Source organism: Rhipicephalus microplus, chromosome 10, assembly GCF_043290135.1.
Source record: "Rhipicephalus microplus isolate Deutch F79 chromosome 10, USDA_Rmic, whole genome shotgun sequence".
NCBI lineage: Eukaryota > Metazoa > Arthropoda > Arachnida > Ixodida > Ixodidae > Rhipicephalus > Rhipicephalus microplus.
In genome coordinates this window covers 90907035-90929963 of record NC_134709.1, presented here as the reverse complement: position 1 = coordinate 90929963, position 22929 = coordinate 90907035, and the positions used below count along the sequence as shown (strand labels likewise).

Below are 22929 nucleotides of genomic sequence, written 5' to 3'. Positions count from 1 at the left end.
TACGGTTGCAACGAGCATGGGACGTAACGAAGACGATTCCGATGCTGCTGCGTTACAGGTATACGGTGGTTAGACTGTATATAGAAACGCGAGAGGTCATCCGTGAAGGGCTTGTTCAAGCAGGTGCACTTGCAGTCCTCGTTCATACTTGAGAGCGTTCTTTCTTTCTCGTTCATTCGCTCGTGTGTCAGCGTCCGCGAGAACGTCGAGAGCGGGGGACGCTTGATCTTGCCGGCGCAGCGTCGGTGCAAATGAGAGCGCTAACAGGAGGAGGGCCTGAGGGCAGTCGTTGTAGAACGAATGGCGAAGATGATGTGACACGGCAGTGGTCAAACACCGTGATGTGTGTATACGCGGCTGAAGGCTCGGATGGCGTATATACACAGTATCGATGTTGAAAGAAGCGCTCAAAGCGCGGCCTCTAAGCTCTGGCTGCGAAACGTGCCCCTCTCCTCCTCCCTTCCCACCGCCGCAACTGTTTGGTCGATGTCTCGGCCTCTCTTGACGTAAGGATCGACTCGCGCTTGAGATTATATTTGATGAGGGTCTAGGGAGAATCACGATGTGAATGGACTTCTGTTAGAGCTTCTTGTTTGTAGGCCTTGCCGATAAAATAGCTCGAATATTCTATGTAGGAGGAAACTGCGCGCTGTTAGCTTTACCAAATGCGTCGTAGTTTGCTGCCCTCGCTCTCTCTCTCCCTGTCTGTGTGTGTTCGCGCGTTTGCATCTCGCAGTGGTGGAGCTTACTGCAAAACTCGGTAGAAGTAGCTCCGCTATGCATCACTCTTTTTTTGTGTGTGAGTGTGTGGCTTATCTTCTGGGTTTTTTTTATTAATTTGATATTTTGCTTTGCAACGATGTGTTTGCACCTGCCGCTCGCAGAAAGAATACCGAGTCATGCTCGCCACGTGACTAATGTTTCGCAGAGATACACAAATAGTGTATTGCGGTGAAGCCGGCATATGACATTCTTTCGTGTGCAGAGCCTGATTAATGGAGGCTTTCTTGCGGTTGGCCTTGTCTCCTTGTTTTAATCGCGGCAGCATGTTCACTTGGTGCACTAATATACGATGTACTCGAAAGAGTTAGACTTCACTGTTTCGACTGCATCCCGATCTCAATTTTGTGCGCTTCATGCATGTTTCAACATGCTGATTTTCAGCTCAGAACTGTGCGCAAAAACAGTTAATTTCGCTCCGGCGCAGGGAAGCTCTGACCGCGATATCGCCGTCGCTGTGATGTTCCGTGTAAACTTGAATATCGAATAAGGTATTCAAGATTCAACACGGGAACGTTATTGGCTGGCGAATCTTTTGAATCTAGGCTGTGGTAACCGTACTACAGCAGTAGACTTAGATTACCTCTAGTTCCCAGGTTGTCTTCGACTGGAGTCGCACCATTCTATAGTAACTATTTGTGAGTAGCTTCCTACGATCGCATCGGCAGCAACGTGAGGGCATTCCTGGTAACGGCGGCAGCCGGGGACCCGGAGGAGTAGTGCCCCTCACCCCCCTCTTTGCTAAAAAAAAATTTCGCCTGCTCTCCAAGAGAAAACATTGAGAGGGAGAGAGAGAACACAATTTTATTGCACATAACAGACAAAGAAAAAAAGACAGCCAATTACACTCCGTGAAAACCGTCGTACTGCGAAGTTGTGAGTGCGTGTGTATGTGATTGGCTACTTCAATCATTATTTCGCCCTGCTTATTTCTTTATTCACTTCCCTTCTAGTCACCTAACCTGCGTAACGTCTACGACTAATACGACGACACAGCGTGGACTTAGCTCTAATCACATGTACGCGTTACAACGCGTCATATAAACTTGCCGTCGTGTTTCTGCGGACGTGTAGCTTCGCGCGCTCTCCCTCCGTAGGTAGCGGACACGCATAGGCAGAGGGCACGCCCCGCGCTGACGTCTGGTCGGGGCTTTAGTTATTTACAAAACTTGACTGTAAAGACCGTACGGTGGCAAACTCACTGATTAGTCGACTCACTCGCACCCAGATCGGGCCCTGCGTCCGATTGAGTCTGGATGAGTAGTATGCTGGTACTCAGTGTGAATCCGGTTGAGAACAAGTTTCGGGGTCTCAAGTCCGAGTGAGTCCAGCAGAGGGAAAAAAAAATGTTTTGCCCATTCTGAGTCTAAGTAAACTCCCCCCCCCCCCTTTTTTTTTTTGCTGACGTGTGAAAGACACCATACGTACGTTTTTAACCTCCTTGTCTCCCCTGTGTGGCTTATACTGTCGGTTGCCCCCGCCCAGTAAAAAGAATAAATAAAAAAATCGGGCGCCGTCTCTGGGATTGTTCCTCTCTTCAGCAGCGAAACACCATCCCTCACGCATCATTTACCTTTTGCAATCTCACGCGCGGATGAACTTTCACGCAAATTGCGGCCATGGTCTCGGAGCTCGTATCGAGTTGCTCGTTCAGGGTTTCTTTCGCATTCCGAGCGGGGGCGTGCGGGCACTTTGGCGCAGATGGGGGATATAAAACGGGATCCGGCGGGAGGGGAGGAAAAGAAAAAGGGATCGAAGCGCCGGTCTCCGCCCTTCCGCGCTTTGGCCCGAAAAGGACGATGTCGTGCCAGCGCCATTTTGTGTTTTATTATCTGGCCGTTAGGTGGCTTCTTTGGCCTGCCGCTTACCTCCCTCACTCCTCGCTTCCCGCGTCGTCCCGATTTTCATAACCTTTCTTGCGTCCGCTCTCGCCTTTTTTATTTCCATTGCGGGAGAAGAAGCGCATTCGGTTTCGCTTGCTTTGTGTTGTATTCGCATAGCGGCGTTGCGGAAAAGCCCGCGAGTTTGACCGGCTGCGCCGAGCCGACTGTGGGGCGCTTTTTTTCCCGAATCGTCCGCCGCTGAATTGGGGAAAGGAGGGGAGGGTCGTTTGAGGGAGTGAACGGCGGATTCGCGGGTTGTTCTGGAAGGGAGCAAAACGTATACGCTGGCTAGTCGTCCTAAGCGGCCGCTAAGGGAGAAAATTGGGAGGGACAGGCGTCTAGAAAGCGAGTCTTCCCGCCCATTCCTTCCCCATCCTTTAGTGCGCTTCCCCATTTGGCCCGACTTTCGCCTCGCGTTTTCCCCTCCGTCCGACTGCCGCGCCCCACCGCGGTGGCGCGGCGCGCTGGTGGTTTGTTGGTGTGTTGAAGTTTTTGTATTATTCTTTTTATCGTGCGCTCGTCGTCGTAAACCTTTCCGCACTGTCGCTGGTCAGGCCAGGTTCGCGCTAGCGGCCGGCCGCACCGCCGAGGAGGCACGCCCGCGCCTTTTTTGTTTTTTCGCTCTCCTCGCTGCGCGCAGCTGGGTGTTGTCGCGGAGCGTGTGTGTCTCCGGCCAAGAGTCTACGCGCCTCTTCGACTTTCGGTTGTGTGCGCGGGCCGCGCTCAGCCGAAGACGGGTCTCCTCCGTGGGCTCGTTTCGGTGCGGACGCGCCGAAGTGCTGCGGCGAGCCGGCTGGTGTTTTAGCGCGAGTCTTGGTGGTCCCATGAAGACGTACCGGTGGTATATATATCAGGATCGTTATCCCCGGACGCAGCGGGCCAACACAAACCGCGATTGTGGTTCTCCCGCGACTTCAATTTATCGTGAAACAACGACATCAGAGAATCGACGTGCTCGTTATTGTCTTTCTTTTAAACTGCCGCGGATGGTCGTCCAAGTGACTTGCTCCCATCGCGGCGTGACGGCTAAGACCGCTTGCGAGCACGGCGGAGGCTGTTTCTCAACGGCGAATCCAACCGCATCGCCGGGCGTTCGCCCCCTCGGCGCGCTATGAGTCGGTCGCCGCCTTCTCCGGACCTCGTGTTTCGTAATAGCGGTTGCGAGGCCGGCCCGAAACCCAAGCAAAGCGGACGAGGCCGGCGCTGTTGCTGCTACGCCGCCGCTGGGCCCACGGAGCCCGCAAATAGCCGCCGCGGCCGAACGTCAACAACGCCGGCTCGGCGTGCCCCAGAGCGGAGCTGCGCCGGCGGCCACTCAACGCTGCGTCTGTTGCTCGTCAAGGCCCGCCGTCGCCCTACACTCCAGTCCGGCCGCGTCTGTTGGTGTCCGCCACTGCGTCACCGACGTGGAGTGTCCGTAGTGGTGTGTCCGGAAGACTGTTCCTTGCGTGCTGTGCAACTGCGCTCTCCGTTGCTAAGATCGCGCTACGTTGGCTGCCGTGGTTCAGCGGACAACGAACAGCTGGACGTTTTTTGTTCCTGCATACGACGTCCCGCCGTTTGCGATGCCTGGTTAGGGGTTTGAGCGACGTGTCTGTTGGGGTGTTGTCTTCGTTTGAGCTGCCTTCAGAGACCGTCGGATGCTGCTTACGGTAATTGACGATCCGAGATGGAGGAAGCAATTGGTCGTACGGACTCCTTGAAGTCGTCTACATCGTGTTGTGCGCTATCTCCGAAAGAAAAGAGAAATGTGCGCAAGCACGAGTAGATCGAAGCGCTCTTCGTCACCACATCGAACCCCACAATCGAAATGTATGTGCCCGGCGTCTGTGACCCAAACGGAGCCATCGGGCCCTGGACCACTTAGCGGCACCGACTCCGACGAGTAATTTGTTTCCATGCCCGGGGTGTTAGTATAACAAAAGAAGTACAGTAAAGTTATTCGGGAAAGTGTAACGTTACTTGGGACTGTTACCGTCTCTCCCTCCCGTCCTGCAGCTCTCCTAGAAAACATATCTCGCAACCGTTTCAAGTCCTTGTTCTCGTCCAGTAGCCGCCGGCGCGAGTCTTTTCGTATCTTATCCGTGATACCTTTATAACGAACGAAAAAATATATATATAAAACGGGAAGACAACAACATATCGTTTTTCTTTGCTGTCAATAATCTCCAAGTACACGCCGGTGTCAGTTATCGAAAGGCCCTCCTCCCCCCCCCCCCCCCCCCCCCCTCCTGCAGTTCTAGTCCGTTTTTGCGGGGCAATGGGAGGATCGCATTGTGTGGCGCCCGTGCCACGTCCGGCACCGATAGGTCATCGTTCCTGAATTGCACCGGCCTGTGAGGCAACTCTTTCGCCACTGGGTCGCCTGCTCATATATCGTTCCTGCGAAGTGCCGTCATTCGCGGCAACTGTCGCGCTTCTTCAGACGGGATCGTCGGGGCCGGGAACCAGTCCTTTAAACGACTGCATCAGCGCATTGTGGCGGTGATGTGGACGTACTTCGGCGCGGCCCGTATGGGCGGCGCTATGAAGCGTGCGTCATGTCGCGACTTGGACGACGTTCCCGTGGACAGTTGTGGTGGCGACGGCGCGTCGCCGTGGGTGCTGACGTCGGCATTCGGACCGATGATGATGACGCGACGCTCGTGGCCGGCAGTACCGGATCCGCAGCCTGGACTTGAGACCAGTGCCGTCAGACCAGCGACAACGGTCCCAGTGCCGTCCTTCACGCGTAGCCCCGGCTGTCACCTCTGCCTGTCTTCTTCGTTAATGTCTGCGTAGTACATCGTGTGCATCTGTTTCCCAGCTTGTGTTACCGTTTCTTATTATTTTGGTTTACGTTCTGAGTAATTTCCTTCATCTCATCATGTGCAAGAGCCTCCGGAGAACGGGAGAGCATCACCGAGAATAGGTGGGTGGCAGGATCGGCAGTTGTGGTCTTGGGCACTCTGAATAGTGCTTGTCTAGAGTGTCCGCTTTAGCTGCCACTCTTTAGGCAAAAGTATCCAGAAACCGACGCCGTAATGATACCAGACACAGTCAGACCACATGCTATGTTTTTGCGCTTATATAACTCAAATATGAAGGGAAGCATGTACATAACGTGAGGTCGCAGCTACAGACAGCACCATTGCCCAACACTGTGTGCTCAACTGCTCTAAGCAAGTGCGATTCTGACTGAACCTCGATGTGTCTGCTCTTGTAAAATTTGACGTAGCATTGTTATACCCTTGTTCCGCCACGGTGGTCTAGTGGCTAAGGTACTCGGTTGCTGGTTTGAATACCGGCTGCGACAGCTTCATTTTTGAAGGAAGTGAAAAATGCTGTATGCCCCTGTGCTCAGATTTGGGAGCAGGGTAAAGAACCCCAGGTGGTAGAAATTTCTGGAGCCCTTCACTACAGTGTCTCTCATAATCATATGGTGCATTTGGTACGTTAAACCCCACATATGAATCAATCCTTATACCCCTGTCACACGGCACATGTAACATCATTCGCAGCGAATCGCATTTGCACGTATTGTTATTGCATTCTTGAATTTCTGGTCGACAGGAGCATAAAACATGGCATTTGCAGTTGCTATCATTGTTGGTTGTCAGCTCTCAGTGGCTTTTGCTTCGTATTATTCTCTGCTGACGAAACTGCACCATTTTCTTACGTGGCTAGTGAGTAAATATACGGTGCGAAATTCAGACCTCGCTGCCAGCACCAAAACGATGTCATGTAATTAGAAGAACAATTTGCAGAGCTTGCACTGAGCCACTTAAGCTTTAAGATTGCAAAAGTGGATAACTCTGAAGACTGATCCGGTTACTTCTACGGTAGGCCTTAGTCACGCGATGAAGGTTGTTCCTATGTTTGCTTTTACGTCATTGCTAAGTTTTGCCTAGGTGATGCTAAGTTGGCTCCAGCGTAGAGAGGTTTTGAACCACACACAGACATGACACTAATAACTCCAACGACAAAATAGCACACTTGAACCAAGTGTACTTTTTGCAGATTTGGGGACAGGTCGTCGTTGTCATTGGTATTTGATTGCTTTGGGATCCTGTCGTAGGCGCTGCTGTTTCCCATTCCCTAATTTTAATTTAACTGTTGCCTTTTTTTGTTGGACCACTGTTGAGTAGCGGGACTTACCCAATTCTTGTGGCACATACCTGGTAAGCCATGTGGGGCTGGCCACACAGGAAGGGCTACACAAGTTACGGCTACCTGTAATTGTTCAAGCTCGCCTGTTCTTTCTTTTTTATCGCTGGTTAAAAGGAAAAGACAGACGAGCGTTTGCAAACTTGGGCAACAGAAGGCGTTAACGTTGGGTCAAATTCTGGGAAGAAAAATATGATGGCACAAATTGCTTCAGTTACCGCACTGTACGTCAAAAAGTTAGCGAAGCAACAAATGACCACCGTAAGGCAGAATGCATTGCTGTTTGTTAAACTTTTTGATTTTGTGATTTTTACCGAGCCTCCTGTTGTCGAGACTGCACACCCCACATGCTGTGCTGGAGTTTGGAAAAGGCGTTCGATGGACAAATTCCATTAGCTGCGAATGTCATTTTCTGTTTTGTGTTGCAGCACCAAAAATGGTATTTAATACATAGTCACAGTTGCTGTGCATGTCATCGCATGTGCCATGTGACACGGCTATTATCTTTTGTGCCTGTGGCAATTGTTGGAAAGCTGCCTGCACTTTCAAGTAGGAAAGAGCTATTGAAGGGACCCCCCACTGAGGGGGGGCATTGCAAACAGATAAAAAGCGTGTTTGAGTAGATTGCACACTGAAGGTCTCAGTATACACCTATACTTGGCAACAGGCTGAGTCCTAAAGAGTACAGGTGCAGCAGTTGAACACAAAAAAATATTTACATAGATGCACTAGCCAGTTATGTTTGCTCATTTCTGTGTCTTGGCATTGGATGTTTCTGGAAGCTTACAGCAGTTAATTTCGCCATGCAAGTATATCTGTGGGTTGCTGGTTTCATGTTGAAAACCAGGATTTCCTGGCAAATGTAGGCATGCCAAAGTTTGGAAACGTGTGCACTTCATGATGTTTTTGACCAAGAGGGCAAGAAGTAGATCAAACAAGCATTTGTCGTGTCTACTTCTTGTCCTTGTCAAGAACACCATGAAGTGCACACATTTCCAAGTACAAATCTCTATCGATTCCTCAAACTCAGCAGCTGTTTAAAAAACATTGTCAACAACACTCTAGAAATTTCAAAAGCTACATCCAGCTTGCGTGCAGCAAACCTTGCCTAGCTATAGGGCTAATACTTCTTCGAATTGAGTTCAATTTACCCTTTCTCACAGAACAATAGATGTTGAGGCATTTGACTTAAAGGGGCTCTGAAACATTTTTCTAAGTAACCATGGAATGAATTCACTGGAAGAGCTTATTGCATCACGAATTGCAAAAATTTTTAAAATCCATCCAGTGCAAGTGGAGTTACAAAGGTTTGTCGCATGTTGCAATTGCATTCTCTCATCTCTCGTTCCGACGAAAGCGCTGGAAGCTAAGGAGGGAGTGGTGGCAGGGGCAAAGAAACTATGTCACCCGCGCCTGGTGACCTTGAGCACTTTTTTTTTTCTTTGAATGTGCGACTTTTTCAGTGTGATCACACCTGCATGCGTGGACAAGTAGCGATCTCTCTCAGCAATCTTTGTAACGAGAGAGCGCGCCATGCTCAAATCATCCAATGGCTGATATATGGGTAATTGACGGGTGATTTTCGGGCATATTCCGCGATTTCTCGAGAGAGAAGAAAACACTTTTTTTTAGCCGGCTGTGATAACTTATTGTGAATTCCAGGCCACGTGCTGCGCTATAATATTCGGCTCGCGTATTGCCCGAAGCCTCTGCTACCGATCGGCAGCGTTTTCCGACCATGCTGAAAAAGTGCTGCAGGGCCCCTTTAAGGTGAATATAGCACTGGTAGCAATGCACTAAACAGATCCCATTTCTTTGTCTCAGCACTCATGCAAACAAGGCAGATGCATACTAAAAATACCAATGAAAAGAAGGTGCAACAGTGTGGTTGTGTGTGGTTTGGCATGGTGGAAGTCACACTTGTGCAACATGGAAGGCACTGCATGTCTCATGCATTCTGAGAAGCCATCATGTCAGGTAGGCAAAACAGCAGAAAGTTGACCTAGCTGGTACAGACTCACAATAAGTGAAGGTACAGTGTGCGCAAGAAAACCAGACAACATAGACATTGATGGTTTACTCTGTCCACTGATGCATTGCTTTCCTAATAGACTTTGCTGCAATTCAATTCCTCTTTGATTTGTTGTTGCTCTGGGCTATATGCATGACATTTCGCATAGGAGCCAAGTTGAATATAAGAATGTCAATTCTCTCTTTTAATCTGTGATTATAAAACTTGCGTAGCGATTCGGCTATAGCAGCGGTCTGAAAGTCGCATCAGCTATTGGCAGGGTTCATGCAGGTCCTTGAAAACCCTTCAATTTGAAAAGATTGTTTTCAAGGCCTTGAAAGTGGTGGAATTTTCGCTAATGCTTGAAAATCCTTGAATTTCCTTTTTCTTAAACATTTTCGCACAATTCGCAGTGCATTATTGAGATGCCGTAAATGTAACAGGTGGCATATGTAATGTTCTGATCGCTTGAGAATCGGCAACAACAGTATATTCTGCGCGAAACCAACACCATGCATTTATGGAAGCTCAGAAAAGGCAGGACCAGGAAGATGGGAAACAGACAAACAACTGTTGCATTTAGGAGAAGGTCAAAATGTTTACAAAAGAGGAAGGGAAGCTAGAAGCCTCTGTTAAGATACTAACAACTACAGCAGACTCATATGCAGAAAAGGCAGAGATAATCTGCAACCTGACATGCATTATTAAGTCGGACAGCCTTAGGAAGATTGCCAAGACCAAGCAGCATGAGATAGTGGATATTGATATGAAAATTCAGGAAAGGCAACAAAGTTTTGTGCAATAACTGTTCCTCAGTTCTTCCTATCTGAATAAAAGTTTGCAACTGGTGTCATACTGAAAGTGATTATCTATGCAACATGAAAAAACTATCATTTGAAGTTGTCTATAAAGCAAATGTCATTGTAGTCATGTTCTTAACATCTGCTCCAGTGATGCTGCCTCTTTTTGATGAATTCAAGTTATTTCGAGCCCTTATCCTCCCCTGAACATGTTTTAATTGAGTTTCTAAAAGACAATGTGAATCTTGAAAATTTGCACACATAGCAAATTCCGGTCAGTTTCGATGGAGGCGGAAATGTTGCAGGCCCGTGTGCTCAGATTTGGGTGCACGTTAAAGAACCCCAGGTGGTCAAAATTTCCGGAGCCCTCCACTACGGTGTCTCTCGTAATTATATGGTGGTTTTGTGATGTTAAACTACATATATCAATCAAATCATAGCCTTGAAAATCCTTGGAATTTTTGTCGAGTAAATAAGCATGAACCCTGTACTGGCCTGCAGTCACAAAGTTTGGGCCCTCAAATGGCCGCGATATTGAAAAAGTTAAATGTGGGGTAGAAAGGAGGCACTTCTATAAAACAGCAGCTAACGTTGTCATTTGAAAGGCCTTTCCCATATTTCATGCATGGGTCATTTTTGAAGACTTGGCGTCAGGATTCCAGAAAAATATGGCTGTTCGTGCCAACAATAAAATCTGGCTGCCAATCTTGGTGTAGCATTTTTTGTCCTGCACTTATAGCACAAGGTGCAGAATGTACTAGGCAATGAGGGTTGTTTCTAGTGATTCTCATGAAAAAAAAAAAACAAAGAAACTTAAGATTAGTAATGTCTGTGTAATGTGCCCAAACAAGATATTATTAATCACAGTAGCGAGAAAATTATGCCAGAACAATTTAGCAATGCCACAAACAGTCTTAAAGCCATACAAGAAATATGGGACCAAAACTGTCGTGTGGGGGCTGCTAGAAAAAATTGGCTGCATCCAGCTTGCGGGTTTTTGATTTGACACCTGTACCCTATAAATTCCACATTGCTCATGAATGTTATGCGTGTGTTCAAAATAGCACTCATGTATACAAAGAAATGTCAGAACATCTGTGCTGTTGATTGTGACAATTTGTAACAGCACTTACAGTGTGTGGAAAATGGTCTGCCACAAGGAGACACTTAGCCATGCACAAAATATGTGGTGAGAAAATGCAGCTCACAGCATCACCCTGAATTTCTGATGCCAATAGGATGTGAAGCTGTAGACTGTGGTAGCATATGCTGGGGCATACGTAATTCTATGTTGGTGAAAATAAAATAGTGTGCGTCTTAAGGAACTCTGGGACTTAATGCGTCACGTTTCTGAAATTTCTGTTTGAGGCAGCATGGTAAAACGACACACACAAAAAAGAAAAAAAAGATTCGTCTTGTCATACGCTTACGTTCGGTTTATGACGGAAAATTTAGAAAGAAATTGGACTTTCAGCCTCAGAAAGTATTAGTATAGAGAGCAGTATATCAGGCTAACCGAAGTTCTTATTTTTCATGTGAAAGGTGTAACCCTTATATTTATAAATACTCCTTAACTAGAACCTAATTTGCCAGCACCTTCATAGCAGTGCGTTCGAAACGTGTTTGTGCTTTTGTGCTGCCTTGGCACCGCGTGAAGCTGCGTCTGTGCAGCATTGAAGGTGGTGGCAAGTCAAGTCGGGAAGCATTTCTAGCAGTATTGAGTCTTTCTTCAGATTAAACATTAGTTTATAGGTTTGCAAAAAATACAGTTTGTGCATACTGTGAAGGTGCCAGGGGTACATTTTACAAATATTGTGCAATGGAAGGACCATGTATGCTCAGTATTCCAAGAACTTAGCCCCATAACAGGTGTTCTAGGTTTTAATAGGTGTAAGTCACTTGTTTCTGCAAAATTGTTGAATTTTATGCTTTATTTATGTCTCACATTTATTATGGGCATCTTGTACGGGGCACAATGACTCAGCTGAACCTAAATGAGTTATTTTGTATGCCGAAGAAAATAATATGTGTCATCGCTAATGTACCGTATGTGGCTCATACCTAAGGCCTGTTTGAGAAATACTACATAACCAAAGTGTCCATGAGATGTATAAAACTTGACTCTTCCATGAATACTATTTAGTGCTAAACATAACACTACCTTATTGGGGGAACATGAAACCTGTCTGTTGACTTATACCATTATAGTTCTCATACATCAAAAGTATGGAAGGTACCATGCTTTAGAAGAAACTATAGTTATCAAATGTGTGATAATCTACCTAGACATCTTAACTCGTAAAGTAGAGCAGGTTATAGTATACAGCACTTGACATTGCCAGAATTTAAAATCTCAACACACTCCCCTCTCTAGAATACTCCCGGTAAGTTAATTATTTGGGATACGTTTTCTCACATGCTATGAGGCACATATCTATTTTGTTTTTCATTTTGTCTGTGTAGTGCAATCCCTTGTGATTTTTTTTATTTATTGCATGACGATCACATTTTATGGTGACTGTATTATTGTGTTCTACAAACGTTGCGTGCTTTGCCATGTGTGGCCGTACTGTACCAAAAGGGGGTGAGGTTTCTCTCAAGGCACACACGTCTGTGCAGATTTTTTTTGCCTACCTTCATTCACCACTGTTTACTGTACTGTCCCCTGTTAAAGGGAACACTCGAACGCACACGCTCAATACTGCTGACCCTCTAACAGCAAGTGGCTATGAAAACAATTTGTATGCACATCACCAGTGTGTCAAGAGGTGTTGAAACTTTCAACCACCAGTAGTCTTATGCATATCTAAGCTACTATGTTTCCGTAATATAGTGAAATCTAAACATGCCATGCTCTCAGGTGTTCCCCTTAAAGGTGGATGCGTCTGTACATGCGTGTGTAAATGGATATTCAATAAATCAATCAGTCAAGCCACACTTCATTTTACCCCTCCACCCCCCCCAGTTTTTCGGGAGGGAGGGGGCTTTCGAATTGTTTCGAAAGCTAGAGCTATTAGCACATTGTCACCCAAGCACTGTGCGTGACCCAGTGATGGACGCCTCGAAGAAGGAGACCAGATCCTGGCGATAGACGGCCAGCCACTGGACAGCAACATCTCACACCAGCAGGCCATTGGCATTCTCCAGCAGGCCAGGGGAACCGTGCAACTTGTTCTCGCCAGGGGGACACCGGTCAGTGCCACTCCACCCGCCACTCAAGGTGAGCACCCTCACAAAGCGCAGGGGTTGCGTAGCTGAAATAAATTGCAAAGAAACAGGATAAAAAAATCTGTAAACAGGGGTTGGTGCCGAGCCGACGTTTCGACAAGTCCACTTGACGAAATGTCTGCTCTACAAAAACCCTGTTCACAGATTTCTTCATTGCGAGCTTCCATCTTCCCCATTCTGCCATTTTTTAAAGAAACAGGATGTCACTTAGCTACTCACCCGCATACATTGACAGAAGCTGATGAACTTTGACAGCAGCCTGTGATGAAATGTGCTTGATTGTTCTTTTGTGGCAAAAGCACTCAGTGATGGTCTTGTTTCTCTTGCGAACTTCGGAGTATTCAGAAAAAGATCTTCTAAAGAATAGAAATCGATGGTTCTGATTCGAGTCAACAGTTATCAAGCATACGTTTACTTGAAGGGCCAGTAAACAGGCGCTGACATTTTGTTTTACACCCTCCAAACAAGCTCGCCAATCCGTAAAGTATACTGTTTTGATCACATTTGTTGAATATTACAGTGCGGCGTGCCGTGCAGACCCTCCATTTTGAAAAGCAATCGTGCGCCTGTTTCCGTCATCTGACCAATCTCATCCGTAAGTGCAGTCCGACGAAAACTTGCCCACGGGCAACGTTATGCACCACTGAGCTCTTTGATTGGTTCTTTGCCCTACAAAACGAAGCCTTGGCCTTGCGGCGGTGCAGTTTCTCCCACGCAGCCCGCATTTTCATTTTTCTGTGCTGCCCTCTGCCATTTTTTTAGAGCCTGAGACTCTGGGAGAAGCGATTTTAGACTAAAGGCCTCCGAGATAAAGAGGTGTCTCACTACTTTACTGCAAGGGGAAAAGTGCTCCTCGCTCCGCGTTTCCTGCCCGAGCCGCTATGACATGTGCTCATATGGAAGAAGTCTCACTCGGTCATTGGTTACGCGTCCCTGACGTGTCACGGACATCGTGTCACATTGCCAAAATGGGCGAAGTTACGACAATGGGCTACTCTTTCCCCTCCCTTTGGCAAAGAATAGTGGCAAATGGCCACGAGAAAAGTTGAAACCACCTGAAGAAGATGTTCTAACCTCTGTAAATTCCTTAATGTAGCAAATATTCTCAAAATTTGCTGGTATCATTATGGCACCTTGCGAAGCAGATTTAAACCGAGTGCTTTTTTCTATATATTTGTTGTATCTTTATCTATATTTGTATATCTGTATAATTATCCGTCTAGTTTCGCCAGCATCAGCAAATCTGGGCAGATAAATGAGAACCTATGTTGTAGTTTCTTCCCGCCATCGCATGGTGCTTACAGCCAAAAATGATCATGTCCCGAGTGTAAACAGTGAAAAATTAGCCATTGCCAAATTAAAAGAATGCACGTGTGTACAAAAATTTCGCAAATGCATGTCACCATGTAACTGGCCCCTTTAGTTTAATTTCTTGTGATGCTTACAGTTCTGCCTTTCTGGAGTCACAAAAGCAATGATGCCAGCTAACAAATTTCTTTTAGCACTGCATAAGTATGAATAGAACCAAATATGAACTTTGGGTTCTGTTTGAGTAGCAGTTCAGTTTAAATGATTTTCACTTACCGTGATTCCACTGTGCAGAAGGGTAATACGGAGCGCTGCCGGTGCCAGTTACATAACACGTGCAGTACCATCATGGTAAGGACGTTACTGCACATGTAGTGATTGTAACACAGCTTCTTCACTGTCTGAAGCCCTAACTAGCTGGGACCGCCATCAGATTGCATGAGCTTCATATTTTGCGCGTACTGAACTGTTAAAGATTTAATAATGCCATCGATTAATGTAATCTTTTGGCAAGCAAGTTGTGAGACTGCGCAACTATAACATTGTTGTGCTAGTACAATGCTACAACTTGGTTCATTGCCATTGCTGTTTTGTTTTTATTCGTATTGTCTATCTCTTGAGTCCGCTCAATCAAAGTTTCTGGGTTGTCGTCCTACGCTGCAGCCCCTCCAGCGGCGCACATTTTTTTCATCCTCTCCAAAGTCCAGCCCCGCTTTGCTAGAGGTACCTTCAGCATAAAGCTTTCTATACCAGTTGAGAAGCATCATGGTTTACCATGCATCTGCTTCGTTTAATACATTTGTTTACTAGCAAGGCCTTTTTCCTTGAAGGCCTGAGGCTCTTATTTTTCATTTTTAGACTGTTAGGATTATATAGGCTCGCAAATTCTTAAGTAGCCGTGGGAAAGCAGCAGATATTTTCTGGTATGGAACTGCAGAAAGTATGAATTAACGAAATGATGGAGTTTGAATGAAGAGGCTTCTAAATACATTCAAAGAATAGAGGGCCAACCAAAAAATTGGTTTTTGTTTACTCAAACAAAAGTATGAATTATCTGAGTTTGAAATGTTGCAAGTCTACTGTAAGTACCGTATTCCCTCGCATAACAGGCTCATCCCCAGTTTGGTCGCAAGACAGCAGATTTTTTTATTTCCGCACATAATAGGTACACCCCAGACTTGACTGTGATTAGTAATTGTGTACTGTATTTGCACAGTTGCAGTTCGATGTCTTTTTACGTTAACTGAAGGGAGGGGAAAAATAAAAGAAAAAGAGAACACCGTGGCAGCGCTGCGCAGGCTCGCCAAATGAAGAAGAAGGGCGATCGCCGGGGCGTCAGAATAACTGCTGAGTAACCCCTGCACCGGTGCCGGCAAGGCTCCAGCCACACGTGCTCTGCATGGAACGCACGATCCTGTCCTTGTCAAGTGCGCTTTTAGTTTTCTGTCAGAAAAAGCGTCGTCGTTATCGCGTTTGCTAGCTTGTCGGCAGATTTAAAAGCTGTTCGGCTCTCTGACATGAGCTTTCGTCTTTGCTGCCACTACGCGGACTTGCATAAGCTCGGTGGACATTTGTTGCCGTTGATTTCCAGGATGTGAATAAACATCGTATCACGCACCCTGCTCTCTGTGAGTGCAATCTTTTCGACACCCAATCTTCATATTGTCTTATGCAAACTTCCTGCGACAACATAACAAACCGTTGGCTAGGCCTATTGTTGCCGTTGATTTCTAGGATGTGAATAAACATCGTATCACGCACCCTGCTCTTTGTGAGTGCAATCTTTTCGACACCCAATCTTCATGTTGTCTTATGCAAACTTCCTGCGACAACATACCAAACCGTTGGCTAGGCCTAGTTAGTGTTGGTTTCTTTCCAGTGGCAATCGCAGGTGATTAAAGTTGCAGTTAGTACGGAATCAACGTAACTCTTTGCGGTGGTTCTACTTGAACGAAAGGGGTCATAATGGCGCTTGTAACGCTCGAATTGTGGTTCGCGATTCGATTGCAATGTCTTTGGATATGAGATGCGAGCACGTGAAACTGAACGATCTGTGCCATTCATTGATAATGCACATAATCTAGGTGGCCTGAAACGTAATCAGCGAATTCCCATGATGGCACTTTCTCATAGATTTTTTTCACCTCGTTCATTTCATTGGCAACACGGGTCTTTCAATGTTAATTTACTGAAAATTTGAATGCGTACCGCATTGCATGCCTCGATTCTCAAACATGCGAGACTGCATGCTCAACACGTTTTGCACTAGTGTGGCCTCTGAAGAAGGCTCTTTGGGCTGTAGTGCGGATATTCGTGACATTGGCGATGTATATGCCATCAGTGGTCTGTGCCGTAGTCGGAAATTAAATGTTAGGAAGTTTCACCCCTTATAATTGGGGCACTTTGAACTTGGAGCCCCATTTTCTGTTCATGGGCCGAGTGGCAAGTTGCATTTCGTTTCGTGACATCAGCTTAAAGTGTGTGGTCATTGTGGCACTCTTTTTCATCCCCCTTTGAGAAGGAAAGACTGTTGGGCTCTGAGCTTTTTATTTGTTTATTTATTTATTCATTAATTTACTCAAGTACCCAAAGGGCTCAGTAGGAGCATTACATGGGAGTTGGGGGAGGAGGCCACAAAGCACGACAAAATTTTGTTTAAGGAAATTGTGGAACTTAGTAAATAGGCAAATCTCCTTGGTAAAATAATAGCAGTGAAAAATATCGAATGTGAGTAAGTACCCTGAGAGAGAAAATTTATTGCTCAATGTGACAGGATTCCCTATATGTTAGTACTGCTGAGTTAAACATGTAAGACTGGGCTTTTGCAGCAATTCAAGTCGGTAAATCATTCTACTCTTTTATTGGCAGTGTTGTTGGTGAATTCTTGTACCTTTCTGTTCAGGCAAAGATGGGTGCACTCTGTAATGCGATGTTGAAGTGTGGGATGGTGACAAAATATGCTACCAGTCAAATGGCGTGTTACCGTAACAAAGAGTACAAAAAAGAATAATCTGTACTCGTCGACAACTTATCTTGGCTGTGGAGTGAAGGCTGTGTTCACTCCACAGGCGAGGCTTCGGCACCTTCGTGTGGTCTCCCAAGTAGTACGGCAGCTTACGACTGATTTCAGTTTTTCTCACTCGCATCGTTAACCTGTTCAGGAAGTTATATACACGAAAAATGTAAATGTAAAAGTCACTGTGGTTGTTCAGGTAAATTTCACCGGCGAATTATTAGTGAATTTTTCTTGGCAAACGAAAGGGCGCATTTGGGGCCACACACTGACCCACTACATCATGAACTTCATGTTTACATTGAAAAATGGGCATACTGAAAAGGTGGTGCTAGCAGTCTAGAAAAATGGAGTGTAAAAGAAGGCATTCTTGCAAAGTGATTAATAACTTTCTTTTGCCGACGTCTTCCTGAAATATATTTGAACCTCATAATATACAAAGTAGTGTGTACTTCAGCAAGGCGAACGAAAAAATTATCAGTTAACTTAAGTATTTGGCCTGGTAGCATACATGCATTTCAGTTCTCTAGCTTCCACAGTACTGCCAAGAAAGGCCGATGAGTGCGGAAAACTTTCTGCGCATTTCGAATGGCGACTTGCACTCGACTATAGCTGGCGTTTCGTCCCTGGCACAGGCACCCCTCCCCCTCCTCTGCCGTCGGGTTCACTCACTGGATCCGCGACTGCTGGAAGCACCAAGTCGGCAGCCGATCGAGAAGAAGCCATGGTGCTGGGCACGGAGTGGGCCGAAGTGGAAGCTGTCGAGCTGCTCAACGATGGCTCAGGCCTCGGATTCGGCATCATTGGTGGCCGCAGCACGGGTGTCGTCGTCAAGACTGTTTTGCCTGGCGGCGTTGCGGACCGGGTGAGTTGTTTTGTAGGTTCTTTCACCCCTTGTGAGATGCATTGTGATTGAGTAAGACTTGTTGTTGGGTGAGTCGGTTAACGTCAGTGGGGTGCATAGCAGCACAAACTTGGAAAACACAGATCAGAGGAAAGAAGTAGGAGGGAGTAGAAAGGTCGCACACTGCACTTCAACTGTTCATCTGAAAGAACAAGCCACCAGATGACAGCTCTCAATGCATGCGTGCATCAAAATCTGCAAACACTGGTCACACTCGTGTGTCTAGAAGCTGAAGCTCATTTCGGTAAAGTGAAACAGACTTAAGTTTGCGCTACTACGTACCCCATTGACATCATGATTAGCTATATATATCTTCTTCAGTCCCAGTGACCCTATTTGGGGGCCTTTGCTTCGAGCAGGCGCAGCTAATTCTGAAGCGAGTGCTTTTTACCTTAAATGTGAATTTCCCACGTGTAGAGCATTACTTTACTTAAGCCCAATGAAGTGGTGCTCTATGTCTGGCATCTGCGACGCACGGCAGGTTCTATAATGAAATTTCCTGGCAAATGTCGTCGACTTCTTTGTCGTAGCAGATTTTTCTATAGTGTAATTTTATTGGTATGTGTGAAAGCACTACTGGAGGGTCTCCAATGAAGTTTGAAATCATTTTTACGCATAATCTATGTTGTAAATTGTGGTTAACAGCTGTGTAAATTGAATAAATTATAATTACTCAAATTAGTCAGAATAATTTGATTTCACCAGCTTTTTAATGTTGTTCTAAAATAAAGTATTTGCCATTTTCTTGTACACTCAAGGGCAAAATAAAGAAGTTCTAAATAATTTTACCGGGAATTCCCCTCTTGAATCTAAAGAATGAATATGTGAATATATATATATATATATATATATATATATATATATATATATATATATATATATATATATATATTCGATATATATATATAGCTTGATGTCAAGGTTCTGAAGACCAAGATGGAAGCAAGTGGAATTCTTAAAATAAATATAACAGGATATTTTGCTATGGATAATTGTTATTGCATCATCAATAAATGTCTCATTATTGTGCAGTCAGTGGTACTATATTTCTTCAATAATCAAGTTCAATGACTCACTCAAACTACATGCAGTAGTTTTAGGCTTGCTGCGAGCATTCCTAGAAACGTAAAGAAAGATATTTTCCTATTATTGTAAGACATGATAGAATTTTCACTTGAGCAATGGCGCATAACAACATACAGTTCGATCAGAAGTAATTTAAAAGATCTTTAGCCGAGAAGGAGGCTAAATTCACAATTAGCTTGATGTTTGTGCCATCTTGCTTGCCAGGAGTGCACATAAGTGACTAAAGTAGCATTTCTAACACCTCTATTTATGAACCAACCTTAACTTAAGAAAGGAAAAGTATAAGAAACGTTCAAGGCGAGTTTCAAAACCGTCCATTATTTTGCGTCTTATGAAAGGTGTCCTTGACTCGTCAAGTATAGGCCCCGGGAGCGAGGGTAGGTAAATTATTGCTACAAAATCATTACCTCGAGCAGCAATAAATTAGCGTTACTGCAACAGACTAACAACAGTATGCACAGAAGCAGCCAAACGTAAGCAGCAGGAATGTTGGTTGTAGCACTGGCAGTTTTTGGTGAAACACTCATTTTTCACCTGGCCACTTTTGTTCAACCTCCATCAATGCAGTGGAGTCATCAAGTCAGTTTTGCTATTTTGACTTCTTGTATGTCTGTGCTGCTGTGTTCGGTTGTGTTATTGTGCTCCCTTCAGCGTTCACCTTTTTTTCTTCGCTTTTTTAAAAGTTTCACTAGATTTATTTGATAGTTTGAGCAGTTATATCACATTTTTTTTAATGTTGTTGCATTTATTGTGGAATGGTGCACAGAGGTAAACATCACCGACGAAATGGCTATGTCCTCACGGATTTCGTCGACTACCAGGGCGGACGCCAATCCCTACAGGGAAAGCGAAAAATGTGGAAACAGCTCGTGACAGAGTTCAATCGCAAAGTCTGCATCAGTGTACGGTCAACCGAACAACTAGAAATGTGTTTGCACCACCTCACCGCGGTGGTTTAGTGGCTCATCTACTTGGCTGCTGACCCGCAGGTCGTGGGATCGAATCCCAGCTGCAGTGGATGTACTTTCGATGGAGGCAGAAATGCTGTAGGCCCGTATGCTCAGATTTTGGTGCACGTTAAAGAACCTCAGGTCATTGAAATTTTGGGAACCCTCCTCTACAGCGTCTCTCATAATCATATTGTAATTTTGGGACATTAAACCCCACATGTCAAGTGTTTACGCAACTACGGGAAGTTTTACCGGTACGGGAAAAGGTGTTTTTGCAATCATAGCAGATATCCACTGGACTGTATACGTGTGACTCTGTCAGCTATGAGACATTAGCAAGGCCGTCGCGCCCAAGTTGAAATGTGCCAACTCCAAAAAAAGTGCGATGTGACACTCAGCTTCATGAGACGCAGCGTAGCGAAACCACGATCGTAGACAATTTCCTGCAGAAACAGCATAGCGAGCAGATTCTTCACAGCACTTTATGTGAAGGGGGGGGGGGGGGGGCACAAAAATTCCTGCCTGTCTTTTGTCTCCACCGGGTTCGATCGATCGTTGAGGACTCGCCGCGGCCGTGACGTGTATGCGCTGTGCCGTTCAATATTTCTTCTTTGCAGTCATCTTAATAAATGAACTGTGAAATGTTGTCATCCCCCATGTTGTTTAAGGAAGCCTTAAGGTAGATCATAGGCTATGTTAATGGAGCCTTACTTAAGTACGAGGAAAGTTTCGCAAAAAGTACAAGGTAGGTGCTTGAAACTGGGCGTTAAGGGTAGACTTATGGCTGAGGTTGACTTAAGTCATAAGGATAAGTTTAGGTTATGTTTGTGAATACAGGGGTAAAGAGGGTGTCGTTCCTTATTGAGTTAAAGGGCTCTTCAGCAGCCCTCAAAGAAAAGTTTAACTAGTATGTGTGGAGAAGCATGGCTTTAATACTTCCAGTCAAAGCACATTACAGCACCTGATCACTTTGGGATATGCGCATGGTTTTTCTAGCTTCTGTTGGCAATAGTAGTGTTCTTATCACCAGTGCTTATTTGGAGCGCCACCAATGCGGCACGCAGATGCAAAAGTGGTGCCAATTCATTTTACCATGTACACATTCTTCAGCGTAGTGGTTCCACCTTCCAACTATCCTTGTAATGCAAGTCTTCTTACCTCTGTCCCACTCATCTTCGACTGCAGGATGGGCGGTTGCAGAGCGGAGACCACATTCTGCAGATCGGTGACGTCAACTTGCGTGGCCTGGGCTCGGAGCAGGTGGCCTCTGTCCTGCGTCAGGCAGGGGCCCGGGTGCGCCTCGTGGTGGCGCGCCCCTCAGAGTCCGGTGACCTGCCGGCACCTCGACCCGCGTCACTTCCGCCACCCCTCGTGCTGCCCACCCGGCTTCTAGCCGACGCCGAGGAGCTCGAACGGCGCCTGCAGATCCACAGTGCCACCGTCGCCATGGCAACAGCCACAGGGGGGAAGCCCGGGTCGCCTCTGCTTTCCGAAGTGAGCTTAACACTAGCATGAAGATGAGGATAAGCTTCAATGTTTGACACATTTGCAGCGGGCAAATGTGTACTCCCAATGTGTTTTTTGAATAGTTCATTCATGTGTCATGTTTATGCATCTTATGCTGAAAATACCCAAGCAAATCCTGCTGTATACCCAAGGAAAACCTCTATCTAGGGCAGCACACATTTTCAGTGTTCGTGTGGTGAACCTGTGCACATTTTTTTTTAGAACCTTTTTGTTCTTACCTAAAGGCCACATACATTTCATGGGAAGATAAACTTTTAATTCAAAAGAAGGCGCATATATAGGGTCCTGCATCACTGCTATTTTTAGCGATATCTTTTTAGCTGAAGTTGACAAAGCCGTAGCTGAAGAAGCCTAGGTAGCCTTAACATAATGCAAGTTTACAGATTTGTAGACTATCCTAGCCTGTATGAAAATTATTTCATAGTTAACGAGTCATGTACTCTTCATATTTTATCTCGTTACCACAAGAACTTTAATCCCTCAACTTTGACACATGACATGCCTGATGTCAATATGATTGAATCTCTTGAAATCATTTTTAGTTGCGAGTCTACACACTGAAGTGGTACTAAAAGAAAACAGAATTTCTTTTTTTTTTTTTTCAGATTATGGGGTTACTCTTTTACAGTACCAAAATTACCGTGCTTGCCATGATGAAGCACTTTTTAAGTAAGAGAACGGGCAAAAATAATGTGCGGATGACAAGGCCACCTTGAGGTTCTCGCACTAATCGAGGTTGAGGTCGTAGAATTCGACAGCATGCACAAGGACCTACAGTAAAAACTCGTTAATTATAAGTTGCTGGACCTTGAGAAATCTTCAAATTTCAAATTTTTGAATTAACAGAGTACGTACAGTAAAATCTCGTTACATAATGATTTTTAGGGGACCGGGGCAATTTGTTTGTTATTTTGAAATGTTGTTATGGTGAAAGCCCAAAAATTAATCATAAATACTTATTTTCCACCGTCCAAAATGACTTACCTTTGCAACGGTGGTTCCTTGAACTCGTTTTTTATAATAAAAAACAAATGCCCAAATGAACACCAAAAAGTGCACGTTTCCTCAATGAAGTCTGTTTTTTTTTTTGCTGTTTTTTTTTCGATTGCAGCGCTAACTTAACTTTGCAGCGCAAAGGCCACCAGCTCATGCGCATTCTCTTTAGTGAGAACTGCTTCCACTTCCTCGTCGCAAGCAGAGATGAACTCATTGTAGTAGCACCGCAGCACGAACGCCGACTTGCTTTGCAGACACAATAAGTAATAACCGAAAAGATGAACACGACTGACAAGG

General features: G+C 45.5%; 1 protein-coding gene across 1 annotated transcript in view; it reads left to right on the top strand.

Annotated features, from left to right (window-relative positions):
* LOC119181162 (multiple PDZ domain protein) overlaps nt 1-22929 on the top strand; it is a 354670-nt gene that overhangs the window by 76136 nt on the left and 255605 nt on the right. Inside the window, exons 6-8 of the mRNA XM_037432350.2 lie at nt 12671-12840; nt 17805-18034; nt 21295-21603. Coding sequence (XP_037288247.2) covers nt 12671-12840; nt 17805-18034; nt 21295-21603 — 709 coding nt within the window. The remainder of the gene's footprint in view (nt 1-12670; nt 12841-17804; nt 18035-21294; nt 21604-22929) is intronic.